The 20231-nt window shown below is 45.2% G+C and overlaps 1 protein-coding gene across 1 annotated transcript; it reads left to right on the forward strand.

Annotated features, from left to right (window-relative positions):
• The first annotated feature begins 247 nt into the window (after nucleotides 1-247).
• LOC130422551 (serine/threonine-protein phosphatase PP1-beta catalytic subunit) lies at nucleotides 248-19296 on the forward strand. Its single transcript, XM_056749507.1, has 8 exons — nucleotides 248-389; nucleotides 15025-15156; nucleotides 15294-15524; nucleotides 15606-15710; nucleotides 15797-15868; nucleotides 15951-16102; nucleotides 18409-18543; nucleotides 18782-19296. Exons 1-8 carry the CDS (start codon nucleotides 338-340, stop codon nucleotides 18884-18886), a joined length of 984 nt encoding a protein of 327 aa, XP_056605485.1. The 5' UTR covers nucleotides 248-337; the 3' UTR covers nucleotides 18887-19296.
• The last annotated feature ends 935 nt before the right edge of the window (nucleotides 19297-20231 follow it).

Genomic DNA, 20231 nt, shown 5'->3' on the forward strand with positions numbered 1-20231 from the left:
GTTTTTAATGTCATGTTATGTTTATGTTGTAACATTGTTTTGTTATAACAAAAATGTTCAATAAAAAAGTGAAGAAAACGTTCAAAGTGTTTTTCTTAAAACAATTGAAAAATTCAATATTTAAATAAGAAGACCCGTTACATTTTTCTAAATAATTGTTTAATTTAGTCGATTTTAAGTGATAATATTTCAATAAAAGTCCCTTTGGATAACATCCTGTCTTCTTTAGTGGTGAGATCAGCGCACATTCGTCAGGGTTTCGAGGCCCGCGCGTCGGGAGCGCGCCGAATCTCGGGCAGGTGCGCGCGCAGGCGGGCGGATCTTCGTTCGGTCAGTCATGGCGGAGGGGGAGCTGGACGTGGATTCTCTGATCTCTAGACTGCTCGAGGGTGAGTGATTGACGGATATTAAACATCTGTAGGTGTGTCTGTGTGTTATATGAGTTCATCGATTACTTATATGGGCCATTATCACACCGAATATGTGTGTTTGTGATTAGATGCGTGTTCGCTCGGCCTTCAGGCGCCTTCAACAATAACACACGCACATCGCGATACACAATAACACACACATCGCTATATACAATAACACAATATCGCTCACGAACACACAGATCATTCTCTCAGGTACAATAAAAGTGTTGCGTGTTTGTGTGTTGTCGTGATTTATTGACGGGTGTTTTGTTTGTTTGTTATTGTCTTAAGTGTGTGCTATTTGAAGTTTGTGTGTGTGTGTGTGTGTGTTTGTGTGTGTGTGTGTGTTTGTGGTTATTGTTTATTGTCTTATGTTTGTATTGAAAGAGTGCATGACTTTGTGTCATAGAAAGTGATATATGTGTTATGGTATTTTATTCTGTGTTGTTATTGTTTTTTTGACGTGATATAATTGTAGTAACTGTGGGATAAACACTTATTACATTTATAACAAAATCAAGTGTTTCATACACAAATGTGAGTAAATGCGAATGACTGACAGTTGCAGGATTGATAAAACCATAAGAAATCCGCTCTTACTTCGTTCCAGTTCCCGCTCAACATAACTCATGTGCTAGATACTTACTATTATTTCCTTCTTTAAAATATGAGATGATGGGATGCATTCAAGGTGGTCTGCAACAGGTGATCTCTGTTGTGTTTGTTGCTATGGCGATGAGCTCTGATGGAAAGTGGTCCACTTAACAGTGACCACGTTAACATGGACAACAATTATCCGATGTTAACACAATTATCCGATTAAGAATGGACCGTGTAAACAGAGTTTTTTGATTATCTTAATCCGTATAAATCGTACTAAACACAACTGGAATTAAGACGGGTGTTGTACTCTTATTCTAGTTGCATTATCGAAGTGCAGTATAGACATGTACACACCTTAATCGCACTATTATTGGAACTTTCACATCACTTTGCGACTGGTTATGCAGACGTTTCATTTTACGGCAAACAACATGGCTTCAAGCAAGAAAGCACATTTTTGGTCCGAATGTGAAACAAGAAAGATTCCAACAATTCTAGAAAACAAATGAAACGCCAAACACTGTATGTTATACCATGGCGAAGACCAACTGTTTGTTAATGCATGAAATTATGGAGGGAACGTTGTACAGCGTTGCTAAAGGTCTTTACACATACAGTCCGTAATGTATGCCTTTTTCTGAATTTGGCGTTCGTTTGTACGGTGTCTTTGAATTGTCATAACACCTCTTAAAATGCTTACTACGGAAGTGAAAAGTGCATAAAATTGAACCCAGTCAATAATTTTTCATGACGGACAAAAAATATCGAATGCAGTGTGTAAATGTGATTGACAACAACGTGAGATCGTATTTATTTTTTAACGTGCGGAAATTTAGGACTCAATGGGCTTTAGGGACGTAATGACGTATGCCATTAATCCAACTATGTAGTGTAAGATTTAAAACAGGAACATGAAAGGTATATTCTTAAAGCAACTCATGTAAACCCCTTAATCCTAATATTAGTTTACTCAGAATAAGGCAAATAAATCAATCATGATGTGCAGAATTCAGTCCAGGTTCTTAATCCGGTCATGTGGTGTATGTGAGATTGCTAATATACAGACTAATTCGCTTGTTTTGGCGTACGTTGATGTTTTTTGTGTCTTTAGTAGCATGTGTTAAAATGAGAGAGAGCGAAGAGTGACATCATCTTGATTTATGTGATATATTTATTTATTAGGTCATTCTGTGTCAAATCAAACACATTTGTGAAACCTCCTCAGCAAAAAAAAGCTTTTTTTACTTACACAATGAAGAAAGCCGTGATATGTAATGTAATCTACTGTTTTGTAGACAATTTACACATGATATTTGGAGCCAAAATTACAGGAGATGAATTTGCCGTAAAAATGTTTGCAGCATGGATATTCATTTATTTATTTATTCTTTTACTTGTATTCTTGTATTACTTTATTTGTGTTATTTTATTAGTAATATTTTTAAATATTAAGCTACACATTTAGTTTTCATTAATACTTTTTTTGATGGGGTGAGAACAGTTATAACTACATGTGTGATGTATGTCATTCGCGTCACATTTTTGTCGCTATTTGTCATCGTTTCATGTGTATGTGTGTGTCATTGATATTTGCGCTGGGAATTGTCCGGAAAGCAGGGCTGAAAATTTCACTCGAGTCCTTATATGGTCACGTCCACTGCAGGGGAAAAAAGGGGCACTGGAAATATCCAGGGCTGTTTTTCATCAGAACACACACTCAGCCCCCTTAACACACACACACACACAATGGCTGGGATGTTTATCCTCTTATATAGCATCAGTGATAAAGGTGGAATGAAGGTGTGACCCGAAGAAGATCCCTTTTTTCGCTGTTAGCTTAAAGTTTTTTTTATTGATAATGTCATTGAGATCTGTTCTGAGGTGTGTGTTTGTGTGTTATGTCCATATACGGTGTTGTCTGTGTCCGGCGGTGAGCAGTATGTATTAACACACACAGGTTTGTTCTCAAACAGGTTCTGTGTGTGTGACTGCGGTCTGACCATATTCTCTAGATCACCAGTTCTCAAAGTTTACACTGAAGGGTGCAAATCTGAATCCTCATCAAGGTCAAAAGCTCCGGAATCATTTTTATTACAGAACTGGTTTTAATAAAACTGCTTATAATTTGATGTAATAATTCAACTTTAGATATGCTGTTTATCTTATCTGTGACTCATCGAGACGAGCTGCGCAGCTCGCGGGGCGAACCCAACAACATTTTTCTACTGAATGAAAGATAAGGTTCATACAAAATGTCCCTAGTTGCTATGTGACGGAATATATCCATCAGTCATTCATTGGTTCACGAGCCCCTCTGTGTGTCTGTGTGCCACGGAGGTCTTATGAGACTGCACCTGAAATATGAAGTGTATGGATGTGGAGTCCAGACTTTGAGAAGGGCTGCTCGAGATCATCTGAGATCATTGTGACACAACGAGACTTCAGCATCACACACATCAGAATCACTGCTTTATGACAACACTTGTATACAGACTGCATTCATCAGCCATTGTGAAACTCTGTCTGTCTGACTCTCTCCATTTGACTCACAGACTCACTGTCTGTCTCTCACAATCTCTATCCATCTCTCAGACTCTGTCTGTCTCTCACAATATCTGTCTGACTCTGTCTGTCTCTCACAATATCTGTCTGACTCTGTCTGTCTCGCTCTCTCAGACTCTGTCTGTCTCTCACAATATCTGTCTGACTCTGTCTGTCTCGCTCTCTCAGACTCTGTCTGTCTCTCACAATATCTGTCCGTCTGTCTGACTCTGTCTGTCTCGCTCTCTTAGACTCTGTCTGTCTCTCACAATCTCTGTCGATCTCACAATATCTGTCTATCTCTCAGACTCTCTCTCTCTGTCTGTCTGTCAGGGCTCTAGAGTGTGACCAATTTGGTGGCAAATGCGACTTTATTTCTCAATGGTGTGACTAAAAATAATCAGACGTCGCACAGCCGTTTGAGGGAGAAAAAAGTCTCCGCAACTCTGAAAGTCTCTCTGTGATTCAACAATAGACACACAATAGGCCCATATCACGGTCTAAACCAATCGGAGATAGTGAAGGATGGCCCCCCCCTCTGATTGGCTGTGGTCCAGATATTCCTGTACGTTTGAGTACCAGAGGTCGCGTTAACCGAAAATTATCTGACATTGACAGATTTTTTTACCGGTGAAGGAAAAATGACAATGAGGGCAATTTGTCAAACCCCGTTACCCTTCAGCGTGATATGCTCGCGAAGCGACCTGCGTGTTTTCACCTGTCATGTTACTGACTGCGATCTGGAGAAACCTGTAGGATGTGGCGCTGGGACACGGGAAAGACACATATCAAAGTAAACCACATAACATGAAGAATGAAGGAGTATCAGGACCTGTCAGTCCTGTGTAGACTATGGCACGCAAAGTTTTTTATACAATGTTTTAGTGAGATGACAGAGCTCTCAGTGTACAGCACAGGAGTTAATCCTGCTCTACTGCTCATGAGATCACAAAATATACAAGTGATGATCAAAAGTCCAGACACTATGCACATGATAAACAACTTAAAACTTGCTTCACTGCTTATTAGTTGTTGTCCGTAATGTTTGTTAGTTTCCTTGTGTAGTGATAATGGCAGAGCTCTTGTTCCTTAAGTGTGCGCTGCAACATTTTCCTTACTTTCATTTTATTCAAACGGTTTGTACAGTATTTTTATAGACTTCAACACTAGGATTTTTTTTTATTAAATTGTTATGAGAGTAAGTTTCTTACCACTGTAAAGTGACTTTAACTTGTGATATTGGACTGTTGGGCTTTTATTTTCATCACTTTAAACACATTTTTCTCCAAATTTCGTTCCTGAACATCATAGCGCTTCAGACGACCTCAGTCATAACTTTAGTTACATACACAATATATGAGCAAAATAAAAACTGAAAGCGCTTGAATACGGTATAAATTTGCACCATGTGTTGGGTTTTCTCAGATCTAATCACATAAGAACATAAACATTAAAAGATTTAATAAATAAATGAATATAAATAACAATGGCTTTATTGGACATTCAGCTGTATTAAAATACAACAAGTTCCGAGACGCAAGTACAGCATGATGACGTCACAAACATACTAATTACCATCTAACGCCACCTTGCACCATAGTGACGGGTAATTATAGATTATGACAGATTTTTACGGGCCTGTCAGTCAAAATGACGCACAATAAAAATGTGTAGCGCGACCTCTGGTGTGTACCTTTGAAAATGTGTGTGCTACAGTCAGACAGAGAGGTGAGCAGCCGTCAGTTAAACAGAGTGGATGATTAGTGTAGATGAAAAAGAACGATTGACAACTTTTCCGTGAATTATGTTTAGTTAAGGCCTGATCCGTCCGAAAATCATAAGCAATGCTCTGACACGGAGCCGCCAATCCCGACTCTCTCTGACTCTCTCTGACTCTCTCTGACGCTCTCAGACTCTCTCTGACTCTCTCTGACTCTCTCTGACGCTCTCTGACTCTCTCAGACTCTCTCAGACGCTCTCAGACTCTCTCAGACTCTCTCTGACTCTCTCTGACTCTCTCAGACTCTCTCAGACTCTCTCTGACTCTCTCTGACTCTCTCAGACTCTCTCAGACTCTCTCTGACTCTCTCTGACTCTCTCAGACTCTCTCAGACTCTCTCTGACTCTCTCTGACTCTCTCAGACTCTCTCAGACTCTCTCTGACTCTCTCTGACTCTCTCTGACGCTCTCTGACGCTCTCAGACGCTCTCAGACTCTCTCAGACTCTCTCTGACTCTCTCAGACTCTCTCAGACTCTCTCTGACTCTCTCTGACTCTCTCTGACTCTCTCTGACTCTCTCAGACTCTCTCTGACTCTCTCTGACTCTCTCTGACTCTCTCTGACTCTCTCTGACGCTCTCAGACTCTCTCAGACTCTCTCAGACTCTCTCAGACTCTCTCTGACTCTCTCTGACTCTCTCTGACTCTCTCAGACTCTCTCTGACTCTCTCTGACGCTCTCAGACGCTCTCAGACTCTCTCAGACTCTCTCTCAGACTCTCTCAGACTCTCTCTGACTCTCTCTGACTCTCTCAGACTCTCTCTGACTCTCTCTGACGCTCTCTGACTCTCTCTGACGCTCTCAGACGCTCTCAGACTCTCTCAGACTCTCTCTCAGACTCTCTCAGACTCTCTCTCAGACTCTCTCAGACTCTCTCTGACTCTCTCTGACTCTCTCAGACTCTCTCTGACTCTCTCTGACTCTCTCAGACTCTCTCTGACTCTCTCTGACGCTCTCTGACTCTCTCTGACGCTCTCAGACGCTCTCAGACTCTCTCAGACTCTCTCTCAGACTCTCTCTCAGACTCTCTCAGACTCTCTCAGACTCTCTCTGACTCTCTCAGACTCTCTCTGACTCTCTCAGACTCTCTCAGACTCTCTCTGACGCTCTCAGACTCTCTCTGACTCTCTCTGACGCTCTCAGACTCTCTCTGACTCTCTCTGACTCTCTCAGACTCTCTCAGACTCTCTCAGACTCTCTCAGACTCTCTCTGACTCTCTCAGACGCTCTCAGACTCTCTCAGACTCTCTCAGACTCTCTCAGACTCTCTCAGACTCTCTCTGACTCTCTCAGACGCTCTCAGACTCTCTCTGACTCTCTCTGACTCTCTCAGACTCTCTCTGACTCTCTCTGACTCTCTCAGACTCTCTCAGACTCTCTCTGACTCTCTCAGACGCTCTCAGACGCTCTCAGACGCTCTCAGACTCTCTCAGACTCTCTCTGACTCTCTCTGACTCTCTCTGACTCTCTCTGACTCTCTCAGACTCTCTCTGACTCTCTCAGACGCTCTCAGACTCTCTCTGACTCTCTCTGACTCTCTAGACTCTCTCAGACTCTCTCTGACTCTCTCAGACGCTCTCTGACTCTCTCTGACTCTCTCAGACTCTCTCTGACTCTCTCTGACGCTCTCAGACTCTCTCTGACTCTCTCTGACTCTCTCAGACTCTCTCAGACTCTCTCTGACGCTCTCAGACTCTCTCTGACTCTCTCTGACGCTCTCAGACTCTCTCTGACTCTCTCTGACTCCCTCAGACTCTCTCAGACTCTCAGACTCTCTCGACTCTCTCTGACTCTCTCTGACTCTCTCTGACTCTCTCAGACTCTCTCAGACTCTCTCTGACTCTCTCTGACTCTCTCTGACTCTCTCTGACTCTCTCTGACTCTCTCAGATCGCTCTCAGACTCTCTCTGACTCTCTCAGACTCTCTCTGACTCTCTCTGACTCCTCTCTGACTCTCTCAGACGCTCTCAGACTCTCTCTGACTCTCTCAGACTCTCTCAGACTCTCTCTGACTCTCTCTGACTCTCTCAGACGCTCTCAGACTCTCTCAGACGCTCTCAGACTCTCTCTGACGCTCTCTGACTCTCTCAGACTCTCTCAGACGCTCTCAGGACTCTCTCTGACTCTCTCTGACTCTCTCAGACTCTCTCAGACTCTCTCAGACTCTCTCAGACTCTCTCAGACTCTCTCAGACTCTCTCTGACTCTCTCTGACTCTCTCAGACTCTCTCAGACTCTCTCAGACTCTCTCAGACTCTCTCTGACGCTCTCTGACGCTCTCAGACGCTCTCAGACTCTCTCAGACTCTCTCAGACTCTCTCTGACTCTCTCAGACTCTCTCAGACTCTCTCAGACTCTCTCTGACTCTCTCTGACTCTCTCTGACTCTCTCTGACGCTCTCAGACTCTCTCAGACTCTCTCTGACTCTCTCTGACTCTCTCTGACTCTCTCTGACTCTCTCAGACTCTCTCAGACTCTCTCAGACTCTCTCAGACTCTCTCTGACTCTCTCAGACTCTCTCTGACTCTCTCAGACTCTCTCAGACTCTCTCTGACTCTCTCTGACGCTCTCAGACTCTCTCAGACTCTCTCAGACTCTCTCAGACTCTCTCTGACTCTCTCTGACTCTCTCAGACTCTCTCTGACTCTCTCTGACTCTCTCAGACTCTCTCAGACTCTCTCTGACGCTCTCAGACTCTCTCAGACTCTCTCTGACTCTCTCTGACTCTCTCAGACTCTCTCAGACTCTCTCAGACTCTCTCAGACTCTCTCAGACTCTCTCAGACTCTCTCAGACTCTCTCTGACTCTCTCTGACTCTCTCAGACTCTCTCTGACTCTCTCTGACTCTCTCTGACTCTCTCAGACTCTCTCTGACTCTCTCAGACTCTCTCAGACTCTCTCAGACTCTCTGACTCTCTCTGACTCTCTCAGACTCTCTCTGACTCTCTCAGACCTCTCTCAGACTCTCTCTGACTCTCTCTGACTCTCTCAGACTCTCTCTGACTCTCTCTGACTCTCTCTGACTCTCTCTGACTCTCTCAGACTCTCTCTGACTCTCTCTGACTCTCTCTGACTCTCTCTGACTCTCTCTGACTCTCTCTGACTCTCTCTGACTCTCTCAGACTCTCTCAGACTCTCTCAGACCTCTCTCTGACTCTCTCAGACTCTCTCAGACTCTCTCTGACTCTCTCTGACTCTCTCTGACTCTCTCAGACTCTCTCTGACTCTCTCTGACTCTCTCAGACTCTCTCTGACTCTCTCAGACTCTCTCAGACTCTCTCAGACTCTCTCAGACTCTCTCAGACTCTCTCAGACTCTCTCAGACTCTCTCTGACGCTCTCAGACTCTCTCAGACTCTCTCAGACTCTCTCAGACTCTCTCAGACGCTCTCAGACTCTCTCTGACTCTCTCTGACTCTCTCACACGCTCTCAGACTCTCTCAGACTCTCTCAGACTCTCTCTGACTCTCTCTGACTCTCTCTGACTCTCTCAGACGCTCTCAGACTCTCTCAGACTCTCTCTCAGACTCTCTCAGACTCTCTCAGACTCTCTCTGACTCTCTCTGACTCTCTCAGACTCTCTCAGACTCTCTCTGACGCTCTCAGACTCTCTCTGACTCTCTCTGACGCTCTCAGACTCTCTCTGACTCTCTCTGACTCTCTCAGACTCTCTCAGACTCTCTCAGACTCTCTCAGACTCTCTCAGACTCTCTCTGACTCTCTCAGACGCTCTCAGACTCTCTCAGACTCTCTCAGACTCTCTCAGACTCTCTCAGACTCTCTCAGACTCTCTCAGACGCTCTCAGACTCTCTCTGACTCTCTCTGACTCTCTCAGACTCTCTCTGACTCTCTCTGACTCTCTCAGACTCTCTCAGACGCTCTCAGACGCTCTCAGACTCTCTCAGACTCTCTCAGACTCTCTCAGACTCTCTCTGACTCTCTCTGACTCTCTCAGACGCTCTCAGACTCTCTCAGACTCTCTCAGACTCTCTCAGACTCTCTCAGACTCTCTCTGACTCTCTCTGACTCTCTCAGACTCTCTCAGACTCTCTCTGACTCTCTCTGACTCTCTCTGACTCTCTCTGACGCTCTCAGACTCTCTCTGACTCTCTCTGACTCTCTCAGACTCTCTCTGACTCTCTCAGACTCTCTCAGACTCTCTCTGACTCTCTCTGACTCTCTCTGACTCTCTCTGACTCTCTCTGACTCTCTCTGACTCTCTCTGACTCTCTCAGACTCTCTCTGACTCTCTCTGACTCTCTCTGACTCTCTCTGACGCTCTCAGACTCTCTCTGACTCTCTCTGACTCTCTCAGACTCTCTCTGACTCTCTCTGACTCTCTCTGACTCTCTCAGACTCTCTCTGACTCTCTCTGACGCTCTCAGACTCTCTCAGACTCTCAGACTCTCTCAGACTCTCTCAGACTCTCTCTGACTCTCTCAGACTCTCTCTGACTCTCTCTGACGCTCTCTGACTCTCTCTGACGCTCTCAGACGCTCTCAGACTCTCTCAGACTCTCTCTCAGACTCTCTCAGACTCTCTCTCAGACTCTCTCAGACTCTCTCTGACTCTCTCTGACTCTCTCAGACTCTCTCTGACTCTCTCTGACTCTCTCTGACTCTCTCTGACTCTCTCTGACTCTCTCTGACGCTCTCTGACTCTCTCTGACGCTCTCAGACGCTCTCAGACTCTCTCAGACTCTCTCTCAGACTCTCTCTCAGACTCTCTCAGACTCTCTCAGACTCTCTCTGACTCTCTCAGACTCTCTCTGACTCTCTCAGACTCTCTCAGACTCTCTCTGACGCTCTCAGACTCTCTCTGACTCTCTCTGACGCTCTCAGACTCTCTCTGACTCTCTCTGACTCTCTCAGACTCTCTCAGACTCTCTCAGACTCTCTCAGACTCTCTCTGACTCTCTCAGACGCTCTCAGACTCTCTCAGACTCTCTCAGACTCTCTCAGACTCTCTCAGACTCTCTCTGACTCTCTCAGACGCTCTCAGACTCTCTCTGACTCTCTCTGACTCTCTCAGACTCTCTCTGACTCTCTCTGACTCTCTCAGACTCTCTCTGACTCTCTCAGACGCTCTCAGACGCTCTCAGACGCTCTCAGACTCTCTCAGACTCTCTCAGACTCTCTCTGACTCTCTCTGACTCTCTCTGACTCTCTCTGACTCTCTCTGACTCTCTCAGACGCTCTCAGACTCTCTCTGACTCTCTCTGACTCTCTCAGACTCTCTCAGACTCTCTCTGACTCTCTCAGACGCTCTCAGACTCTCTCTGACTCTCTCAGACTCTCTCTGACTCTCTCTGACGCTCTCAGACTCTCTCTGACTCTCTCTGACTCTCTCAGACTCTCTCAGACTCTCTCTGACGCTCTCAGACTCTCTCTGACTCTCTCTGACGCTCTCAGACTCTCTCTGACTCTCTCTGACTCTCTCAGACTCTCTCAGACTCTCTCAGACTCTCTCAGACTCTCTCTGACTCTCTCTGACTCTCTCTGACTCTCTCTGACTCTCTCTGACGCTCTCAGACTCTCTCAGACTCTCTCAGACGCTCTCAGACTCTCTCTGACTCTCTCTGACGCTCTCTGACTCTCTCAGACTCTCTCAGACTCTCTCTGACTCTCTCAGACGCTCTCAGACTCTCTCTGACTCTCTCAGACTCTCTCTGACTCTCTCTGACGCTCTCAGACTCTCTCTGACTCTCTCTGACTCTCTCAGACTCTCTCAGACTCTCTCTGACGCTCTCAGACTCTCTCTGACTCTCTCTGACGCTCTCTGACTCTCTCTGACTCTCTCAGACGCTCTCAGACTCTCTCAGACTCTCTCTCAGACTCTCTCAGACTCTCTCAGACTCTCTCTGACTCTCTCTGACTCTCTCAGACTCTCTCAGACTCTCTCTGACGCTCTCAGACTCTCTCTGACTCTCTCTGACGCTCTCAGACTCTCTCTGACTCTCTCTGACTCTCTCAGACTCTCTCAGACTCTCTCAGACTCTCTCAGACTCTCTCTGACTCTCTCAGACGCTCTCAGACTCTCTCAGACTCTCTCAGACTCTCTCAGACTCTCTCTGACTCTCTCAGACGCTCTCAGACTCTCTCTGACTCTCTCTGACTCTCTCAGACTCTCTCTGACTCTCTCTGACTCTCTCAGACTCTCTCAGACTCTCTCAGACGCTCTCAGACGCTCTCAGACGCTCTCAGACTCTCTCAGACTCTCTCAGACTCTCTCTGACTCTCTCTGACTCTCTCTGACTCTCTCTGACTCTCTCTGACTCTCTCTGACTCTCTCAGACGCTCTCAGACTCTCTCTGACTCTCTCTGACGCTCTCTGACTCTCTCAGACTCTCTCAGACTCTCTCTGACTCTCTCAGACGCTCTCAGACTCTCTCTGACTCTCTCAGACTCTCTCTGACTCTCTCTGACGCTCTCAGACTCTCTCTGACTCTCTCTGACTCTCTCAGACTCTCTCAGACTCTCTCTGACGCTCTCAGACTCTCTCTGACTCTCTCTGACGCTCTCAGACTCTCTCTGACTCTCTCAGACTCTCTCAGACTCTCTCAGACTCTCTCTGACTCTCTCTGACGCTCTCAGACTCTCTCTGACTCTCTCAGACTCTCTCAGACTCTCTCAGACTCTCTCAGACGCTCTCAGACTCTCTCTGACTCTCTCTGACTCTCTCAGACTCTCTCTGACTCTCTCTGACTCTCTCAGACTCTCTCAGACTCTCTCAGACGCTCTCAGACTCTCTCAGACTCTCTCAGACTCTGTCAGACTCTCTCAGACGCTCTCAGACTCTCTCTGACTCTCTCTGACTCTCTCAGACTCTCTCAGACTCTCTCAGACGCTCTCAGACGCTCTCAGACGCTCTCAGACTCTCTCAGACTCTCTCAGACTCTCTCAGACTCTCTCAGACTCTCTCAGACTCTCTCTGACTCTCTCTGACTCTCTCTGACACTCTCTGACTCTCTCAGACGCTCTCAGACTCTCTCAGACTCTCTCAGACGCTCTCAGACTCTCTCTGACTCTCTCTGACGCTCTCTGACTCTCTCAGACTCTCTCAGACTCTCTCTGACTCTCTCAGACGCTCTCAGACTCTCTCTGACTCTCTCAGACTCTCTCTGACTCTCTCTGACGCTCTCAGACTCTCTCTGACTCTCTCTGACTCTCTCTGACGCTCTCAGACTCTCTCTGACTCTCTCTGACTCTCTCTGACTCTCTCACACGCTCTCAGACTCTCTCAGACTCTCTCAGACTCTCTCTGACTCTCTCTGACTCTCTCTGACTCTCTCAGACGCTCTCAGACGCTCTCAGACGCTCTCAGACGCTCTCTGACTCTCTCAGACTCTCTCAGACTCTCTCAGACTCTCTCAGACTCTCTCTGACTCTCTCTGACTCTCTCAGACGCTCTCAGACGCTCTCAGACTCTCTCTGACTCTCTCTGACTCTCTCTGACTCTCTCTGACTCTCTCTGACTCTCTCTGACTCTCTCTGACTCTCTCAGACTCTCTCAGACTCTCTCTGACTCTCTCTGACTCTCTCTGACTCTCTCAGACTCTCTCAGACTCTCTCTGACTCTCTCTGACTCTCTCAGACGCTCTCAGACTCTCTCTGACTCTCTCAGACGCTCTCAGACTCTCTCAGACGCTCTCAGACTCTCTCTGACTCTCTCTGACTCTCTCAGACTCTCTCTGACTCTCTCAGACTCTCTCTGACTCTCTCTGACTCTCTCAGACTCTCTCTGACTCTCTCAGACGCTCTCAGACTCTCTCAGACGCTCTCAGACTCTCTCTGACTCTCTCCTCAGACTCTCTCAGACTCTCTCTGACTCTCTCAGACGCTCTCAGACTCTCTCTGACTCTCTCTGACTCTCTCTGACTCTCTCAGACTCTCTCAGACTCTCTCAGACTCTCTCAGACTCTCTCAGACTCTCTCTGACTCTCTCTGACTCTCTCAGACGCTCTCAGACGCTCTCAGACGCTCTCAGACTCTCTCAGACGCTCAGACTCTCTCTGACTCTCTCTGACTCTCTCAGACTCTCTCTGACTCTCTCTGACTCTCTCTGACTCTCTCAGACTCTCTCTGACTCTCTCTGACTCTCTCAGACTCTCTCAGACTCTCTCTGACTCTCTCAGACTCTCTCAGACTCTCTCTGACTCTCTCAGACTCTCTCAGACTCTCTCTGACTCTCTCAGACTCTCTCAGACTCTCTCAGACTCTCTCTGACTCTCTCAGACTCTCTCTGACTCTCTCTGACTCTCTCTGACTCTCTCAGACTCTCTCTGACTCTCTCTGACTCTCTCTGACTCTCTCAGACTCTCTCTGACTCTCTCAGACGCTCTCAGACTCTCTCAGACGCTCTCAGACTCTCTCTGACTCTCTCCTCAGACTCTCTCAGACTCTCTCAGACTCTCTCAGACTCTCTCTGACTCTCTCTGACTCTCTCTGACTCTCTCTGACTCTCTCTGACGCTCTCTGACTCTCTCTGACTCTCTCTGACTCTCTCAGACTCTCTCTGACTCTCTCTGACTCTCTCTGACTCTCTCAGACGCTCTCAGACTCTCTCAGACGCTCTCAGACGCTCTCAGACGCTCTCAGACGCTCTCAGACTCTCTCTGACTCTCTCCTCAGACTCTCTCAGACTCTCTCAGACTCTCTCAGACTCTCTCTGACTCTCTCTGACTCTCTCTGACTCTCTCTGACGCTCTCTGACTCTCTCTGACTCTCTCAGACTCTCTCAGACTCTCTCAGACTCTCTCTGACTCTCTCTGACTCTCTCAGACGCTCTCAGACTCTCTCAGACGCTCTCAGACGCTCTCAGACTCTCTCAGACGCTCTCAGACTCTCTCTGACTCTCTCTGACTCTCTCAGACTCTCTCTGACTCTCTCAGACTCTCTCTGACTCTCTCTGACTCTCTCTGACTCTCTCAGACTCTCTCAGACTCTCTCAGACTCTCTCAGACTCTCTCAGACGCTCTCAGACTCTCTCTGACTCTCTCCTCAGACTCTCTCAGACTCTCTCTGACTCTCTCAGACGCTCTCAGACGCTCTCAGACTCTCTATGTTCATTTGTTTCTAATATCTCACTTCTGTCTCTTTGTCAGGCCATATTTGGGTCTGCTGTAGGTCTCTGAAGGAACGCACACACAGAACTCCATATATGACTTGTGTGTTTGTGTGTGTGTTTCTCAGTTACGCTTCTGCTCCATATTTAAAAGTAATCCTTGTCTTAACAGGATGTTCACACAGATTGTGTTCTTGTTGTGCGTCTGTGATTCGCATGGATTGTGTGACATCAAATAGAGCAAGACTTTGATCGGAGATGGACCCGAAAGGGTGATGATAGTTGACACTTTAACTTTGACATTTGGTCCTCAAAGGCACCTGTTAACGTTCCTGCAGTGTTCAGCAGCGCCTCAGATTGCTGACTATTAAGGGGTCACTCAGTGAAAGGGCCCAGACTGCAGTTTGTTAAGGAGATTCAATGTTTGAATGTTCTCATAAAAGTTTTGTTCAAAGCCCTATTAAGATGGTGTAAGTGTTTAATAATTGTATTTTGCCTCGTCAAGCTTAAGCCGTAAATATAGTTTGGGTTTTAAATATATATCCTTAACATTGAAAATAAAAGACGGCCAAAGTTATATATTGTACACAAACCGATTCATCATGACAATAATATTTGTGTGTCAGTGCGAGGATGCCGTCCAGGGAAGATCGTTCAGATGTCGGAGGCGGAGGTTCGAGGCCTGTGTATCAAATCCCGCGAGATTTTCCTCAGTCAGCCCATCCTTCTGGAGCTGGAGGCTCCTCTCAAAATCTGCGGTGAGTCTTACACCCACCACATACACACATGATCTTCAGCCCACCAAAGAGCCCTTAGCTACACCTGCCCAACCTCTACGCCCCCACTGTTTACCTCAATCTTGCCCCCGTCTCCCTCAATCTTGCCCGTCTCATAGGTGACATTCACGGGCAGTACACAGACCTTCTGAGGCTCTTTGAGTACGGCGGGTTTCCTCCAGAGGCAAACTACCTGTTTCTGGGCGACTACGTGGATCGAGGTAAACAGTCGCTGGAGACCATCTGCCTCCTGCTGGCATACAAGATCAAGTACCCTGAGAACTTCTTCCTGCTGCGTGGGAACCACGAATGTGCCTCCATCAACCGAATCTACGGCTTCTATGACGAATGTGAGCACGCAAACACCCAACTTCTTCTTAACGCTCAGCCCGTCAGTTGGCTTGTGTTAACGGTGTGCTTTTCGTCCACAGGTAAACGCAGATTCAACATCAAACTGTGGAAAACCTTCACGGACTGCTTCAACTGTCTGCCCATCGCCGCTATCGTGGATGAGAAGATCTTCTGTTGCCATGGAGGCAGGTTTACGTGACATCGCTCCATCAAACAACTCCTGTTTGCCAAGACGATCTCACTCAGCGTTCTTCTTTTTTTCCTTTCAAAGGTCTCTCTCCTGATCTTCAGTCGATGGAGCAGATCAGACGCATCATGAGACCTACAGATGTTCCTGACACAGGTGACATGCGTACAGCAGAGTGTACACTGCATGCTGTCTAGTGTTGTCTGTATGTGACGTAACCTGAATTGTGTGTTTTTAGGACTCTTATGTGACCTGCTGTGGTCAGATCCTGATAAGGACGTTCAGGGCTGGGGCGAGAATGATCGTGGGGTTTCGTTCACGTTCGGTGCCGATGTGGTGAGCAAGTTCCTGAACCGCCACGACCTGGATCTCATCTGCCGGGCACATCAGGTAACGTCAGGAAAATAAACTTTAACGTCCTCGTGACATAAACTGCTTATACACTCTTATGAAATATTGCAGTTTGCTACATTAGCTAACATGAACTAACAAGGAACGATACTAATTCAGCATTTATTAATAGTAATTCATGTTAATTTTAGCATTTAACAAAACATTATTGAACTCAAATGTTGTCACTGTTAACACTAGTTAATGCACCGCGAACTAACGTGAATAAGTATATTGACATAAACTAACATTAAAAAGGATAATTGCTCAAGAACATAATTTTTCATTGTCCGCTAATATTCGCTAATTGTACCTTGTGCACTCGTAATATTTAATTCCACAATTCAAAACGATCTCTTATCTGCCTGACGTGTTCAGAAGCCGATCACATAAAAATGACGAATTTACCTTTTTTTAATTTTGTAGATTTTTAAATAATTGTTATAATGTTTTGACTGCAAAAATGGATGGTCGACGTGTCTTCACTTCCATCCACTGTAGAAAATCTGCAATGTTCCAGAAATGAATGCTGACACGTTGCGCTGATGTGTAATGATTAATCGTAAGGACGATCGTAATCCCCCCTTTTTATAGTAGACGTTTTTTAACGGCAACGCCGTAAACAAAGGTTAAGTGGCCCAAACTTAACTTGCGGTACATCTCCGCAAAGAATCAATAACTGTTGGGTAGTTTTAATTTCATTTAATACAATTAATACGCAATAGAATGTTAATATAACTAGGGATGCACCGATACTACTTTTTCCTTTCCGATCCGATTTCGATATCTGAATTCTGCGTATCTGCCGATTCCGATTCTGATCCGATACTTGCACTGTTTTTCATGATCAAAGTAGACTTGCATATTTTAACTTTTATTGCCAGAGGTGGATAGTTAAGCATGTTTACTTTCAAGTACATTTTAAAATATCTGTACTTTATCAGAGTACTTTGGACAAAAAATGCTTTCCTACAGTATGAAGCACATCATACTTATTCCACTACAGTCCATAAATAAATGTTTTTTTTTTACTTTAAATCCATGAGTACATTGAAATCTACCATTTTCCTTTACTTAAGTATTTTTACTTAAAAGTATGATTTTTTTAAATGTAATTAAGTGCTGTATTAAACTTAAAAATACAAACAAAACAAAAATGTGGTCTCATAAAGCACAGATACTTACAAAATGTTTAACAAATAAATCTCTGTTTATTACACAAAGCTATCACAATATAAAAGTCTCCAAACTCGCTCATGCACATCCTGGACACAAAATGATGCGCTTAATACATTCGCTTGTACGTTATTTAAAGTCATGCGCATTGGACGCAGAATGATGCGCTTAATGCACCCGCTTCACTCACGCGCATCCCGGATAGAGATGATCCTGTTATTTGATATTTGATTCCCAAGTTCAAAACAGTTATAACACAAAGAGAAGAGATATGTTATGTGTTTAAATCATAGAACATTGAATCCATCCTAAAGTTAAAAGTTATGTATGAATGACGCATAACATAGACCGCTTCCAGTGCTTGAATCTCAAAACGTTACACTCAGCGAGTACAGTCTCCGGCAAAATGTGTTTTAAACAAAACCACAATCTATTATCTAGTGATTATGAAGAATATTGAAAACTTTGGAACGAGTAACGTCCTGACTGTTCCCGGACACACGCATGCTGGATTGAGATTGACAGATGACCGCACCAGCGGAGGTCAATTTTTATTTATTTATGCTATATTGGTTTATTCCTCGCATAAAGCTATCAAGATACATGACATCGAATACAGTGCATGACAACGTTTATGGTAATTTCCTGATAGTTAGTCCTTTCTGAAGCTTTAGAGTAACATCTACGGGTATCGCAACGGATCGGACTGAAGAGAACCCGTCAGTCCGATACCCGATCCAGCAAAAAAGACCCGGATCGGCCCCAATTCCGATCCAGAGTATCGGATCGGTGCATCCCTAAATATAACTTAAATCTAAAATAACCTCCCTCTCTCTTTCGCTCCCTCTCTCTCTCTGTCCCTCTCACTCTCTCTTTCGCTCACTCTCTCTCACGCTATCTCCCTCCCTCTTTCTCACCGCTCACTCTCTCTCGCCCGCTCACTCTCTCTCTCTCTCGCTATCTCTCTCTCTGGTCTCTCTCCCTCCCTCTTTGTCGCCCGCTCACTCTCTCTCTCTCTTTCTTGCCCACTCACTCTCTCTCTCTCGCATGCTCTCTCTTCTCTTTTATTTATTTGTTTGTGAATCTCCAGAAATGCAGCGTGACCTCACTTCCTCTGTTTTCTTTGGCAGGTGGTTGAGGACGGTTATGAGTTCTTTGCGAAGCGGCAGCTGGTGACTTTGTTCTCGGCGCCAAACTACTGCGGCGAGTTTGACAACGCCGGGGGGATGATGAGCGTTGACGAGACCCTGATGTGCTCCTTCCAGGTCAAAGGCACACAAGACACCACTTTCATTCTTAACACTGGATTATACTACAGATTTTCAGTCTGAATTTGAGGCAGAAAGTCTGCAGATTTTATCGTGTAGTGTGTGAAACTTCAGAAAAGTCTGCTAGTATGTGATGTCTAGTTTATTTGATCCGTTCAGATTTAATAAAGTGGTGTAGTGTCTATTTTAACTTTATGAGCTCTTCTGTTCACACTCTTTGTTCTTGCGTTCTCAGATTCTGAAGCCGTCTGAAAAGAAAGCCAAGTACCAGTACGGGGGAATGAACTCGGGCCGTCCCGTGACTCCGCCCCGGACAGCCACGCCCCCTAAAAAGCGATGAATGGAAGACGGGAAGATGTATCGGCCATGAAGACTCGCTGCAGTTTCTCTTGACAAAAATACAAATGATGTAGTTAAAAAAAACAAATATTCTTTTCCTTTTGATTTGATTTCACACTCTTCTGTTCTGTCTTTAGTGTGGCCTAACGTCTGCTTTCCATGTCCGTACCGTCACCATTTCCAAAGTATTTGAGATGAACGGAGGACACACACACATATCACAGCGTTTCTTTTGACTTTGTGTTGTTTCGTTTGCTCTCACTGTTTTCTGCTTATAACCCACAGAAGGATTGACATTGACTAGTTCTTTTCTAGTTCATCATTTGGTTCCTCCACACACTGTTGATATAAAACGTGGAGAAATAAACCATAACATCTGGATTTTCAGTAAATAAAGTGTAACAAACCCTTTCTGCTGTGACGGTGGTGGTTTTTATGTAGATCTTCTGAATTTATTTGTGTTTCGGCTGTGGCTTTTGCTCGTTACCTGAGTTTTGATGAAAGGAGCTGCACGGAGATCAGAAATTCTGTGGTTTTAACAGGTGTGAGTGACCCCAGACAACAAAACCAGTGTCAGTTTTTTGACAAGTGTGTGTGTGTTTGTGCGTGCGTGAGTGAATGAATGTGTGTGTGTGTGTGCATGTGTTAGAAAATCGCCTTTAAAATTGTCCAAATCAAGTCCATAGTATAGTATATTGCCCACAAAAATAAAGTTTTGATTTATTAATGGTAGGACACAATTAGTTATTTCATGGAACATGAACTTTACTTAATATTTTGATGAGTTTTGGCATAAAAGATTTTGCACTGTATTTTTGGCTATTACAAAAAAGTGATATTTGTTGTCATTTCCTATGAAGTCAAAGACCACGAGAGGGCGCTATGTCATGAGAGAACCGCACCATCATGTTTATTTCTCAGTGAGTCACTTTGAAAAGATAAATATGGATATTCAACGGTACCATCACACACATTTTGATCATTTCCACCTGACATTGAACTGAACACTCTTAAGAAACGCTGTGGAGGGTCAAATATGAACAGAATCAAGCGTTGGCTTATAATCAACTTACGCTGGGTTGTTACTTAACCATAGACACAACTCGGCTTTTATAGTCTGAGCTACTCATTCACAGGAATGACATCATGTGTGTGTGTTTTTGTTTGTGTGTGTGTGTTTTTGTTTAGCGATCATGTGTGTGTATGTGTGGTTGCTTTCAATCGTGTGTGTGTGTTTTCGATCAGCTGTGTGTGCTTGTGATAATATGTCTGAATTTGTGTTCATGTTGGTGTGTGTGTGTGTGTGTGTGCGTGCGTGTGTGCCCCTGCAGGGCAGCACCTGTGAG

Source organism: Triplophysa dalaica, chromosome 1, assembly GCF_015846415.1.
Source record: "Triplophysa dalaica isolate WHDGS20190420 chromosome 1, ASM1584641v1, whole genome shotgun sequence".
NCBI lineage: Eukaryota > Metazoa > Chordata > Actinopteri > Cypriniformes > Nemacheilidae > Triplophysa > Triplophysa dalaica.

Excerpts from the sequence above, each read along its gene's own strand:
- LOC130422551 (XM_056749507.1), top strand. The coding sequence starts at position 338 with ATGGCGGAGGGGGAGCTGGACGTGGATTCTCTGATCTCTAGACTGCTC. Across the intron at positions 15,525-15,605 it reads CTACGGCTTCTATGACGAAT|GTAAACGCAGATTCAACATC; the intron begins GTGAGCACGCAA and ends TTTCGTCCACAG. Across the intron at positions 15,869-15,950 it reads TACAGATGTTCCTGACACAG|GACTCTTATGTGACCTGCTG; the intron begins GTGACATGCGTA and ends GTGTGTTTTTAG.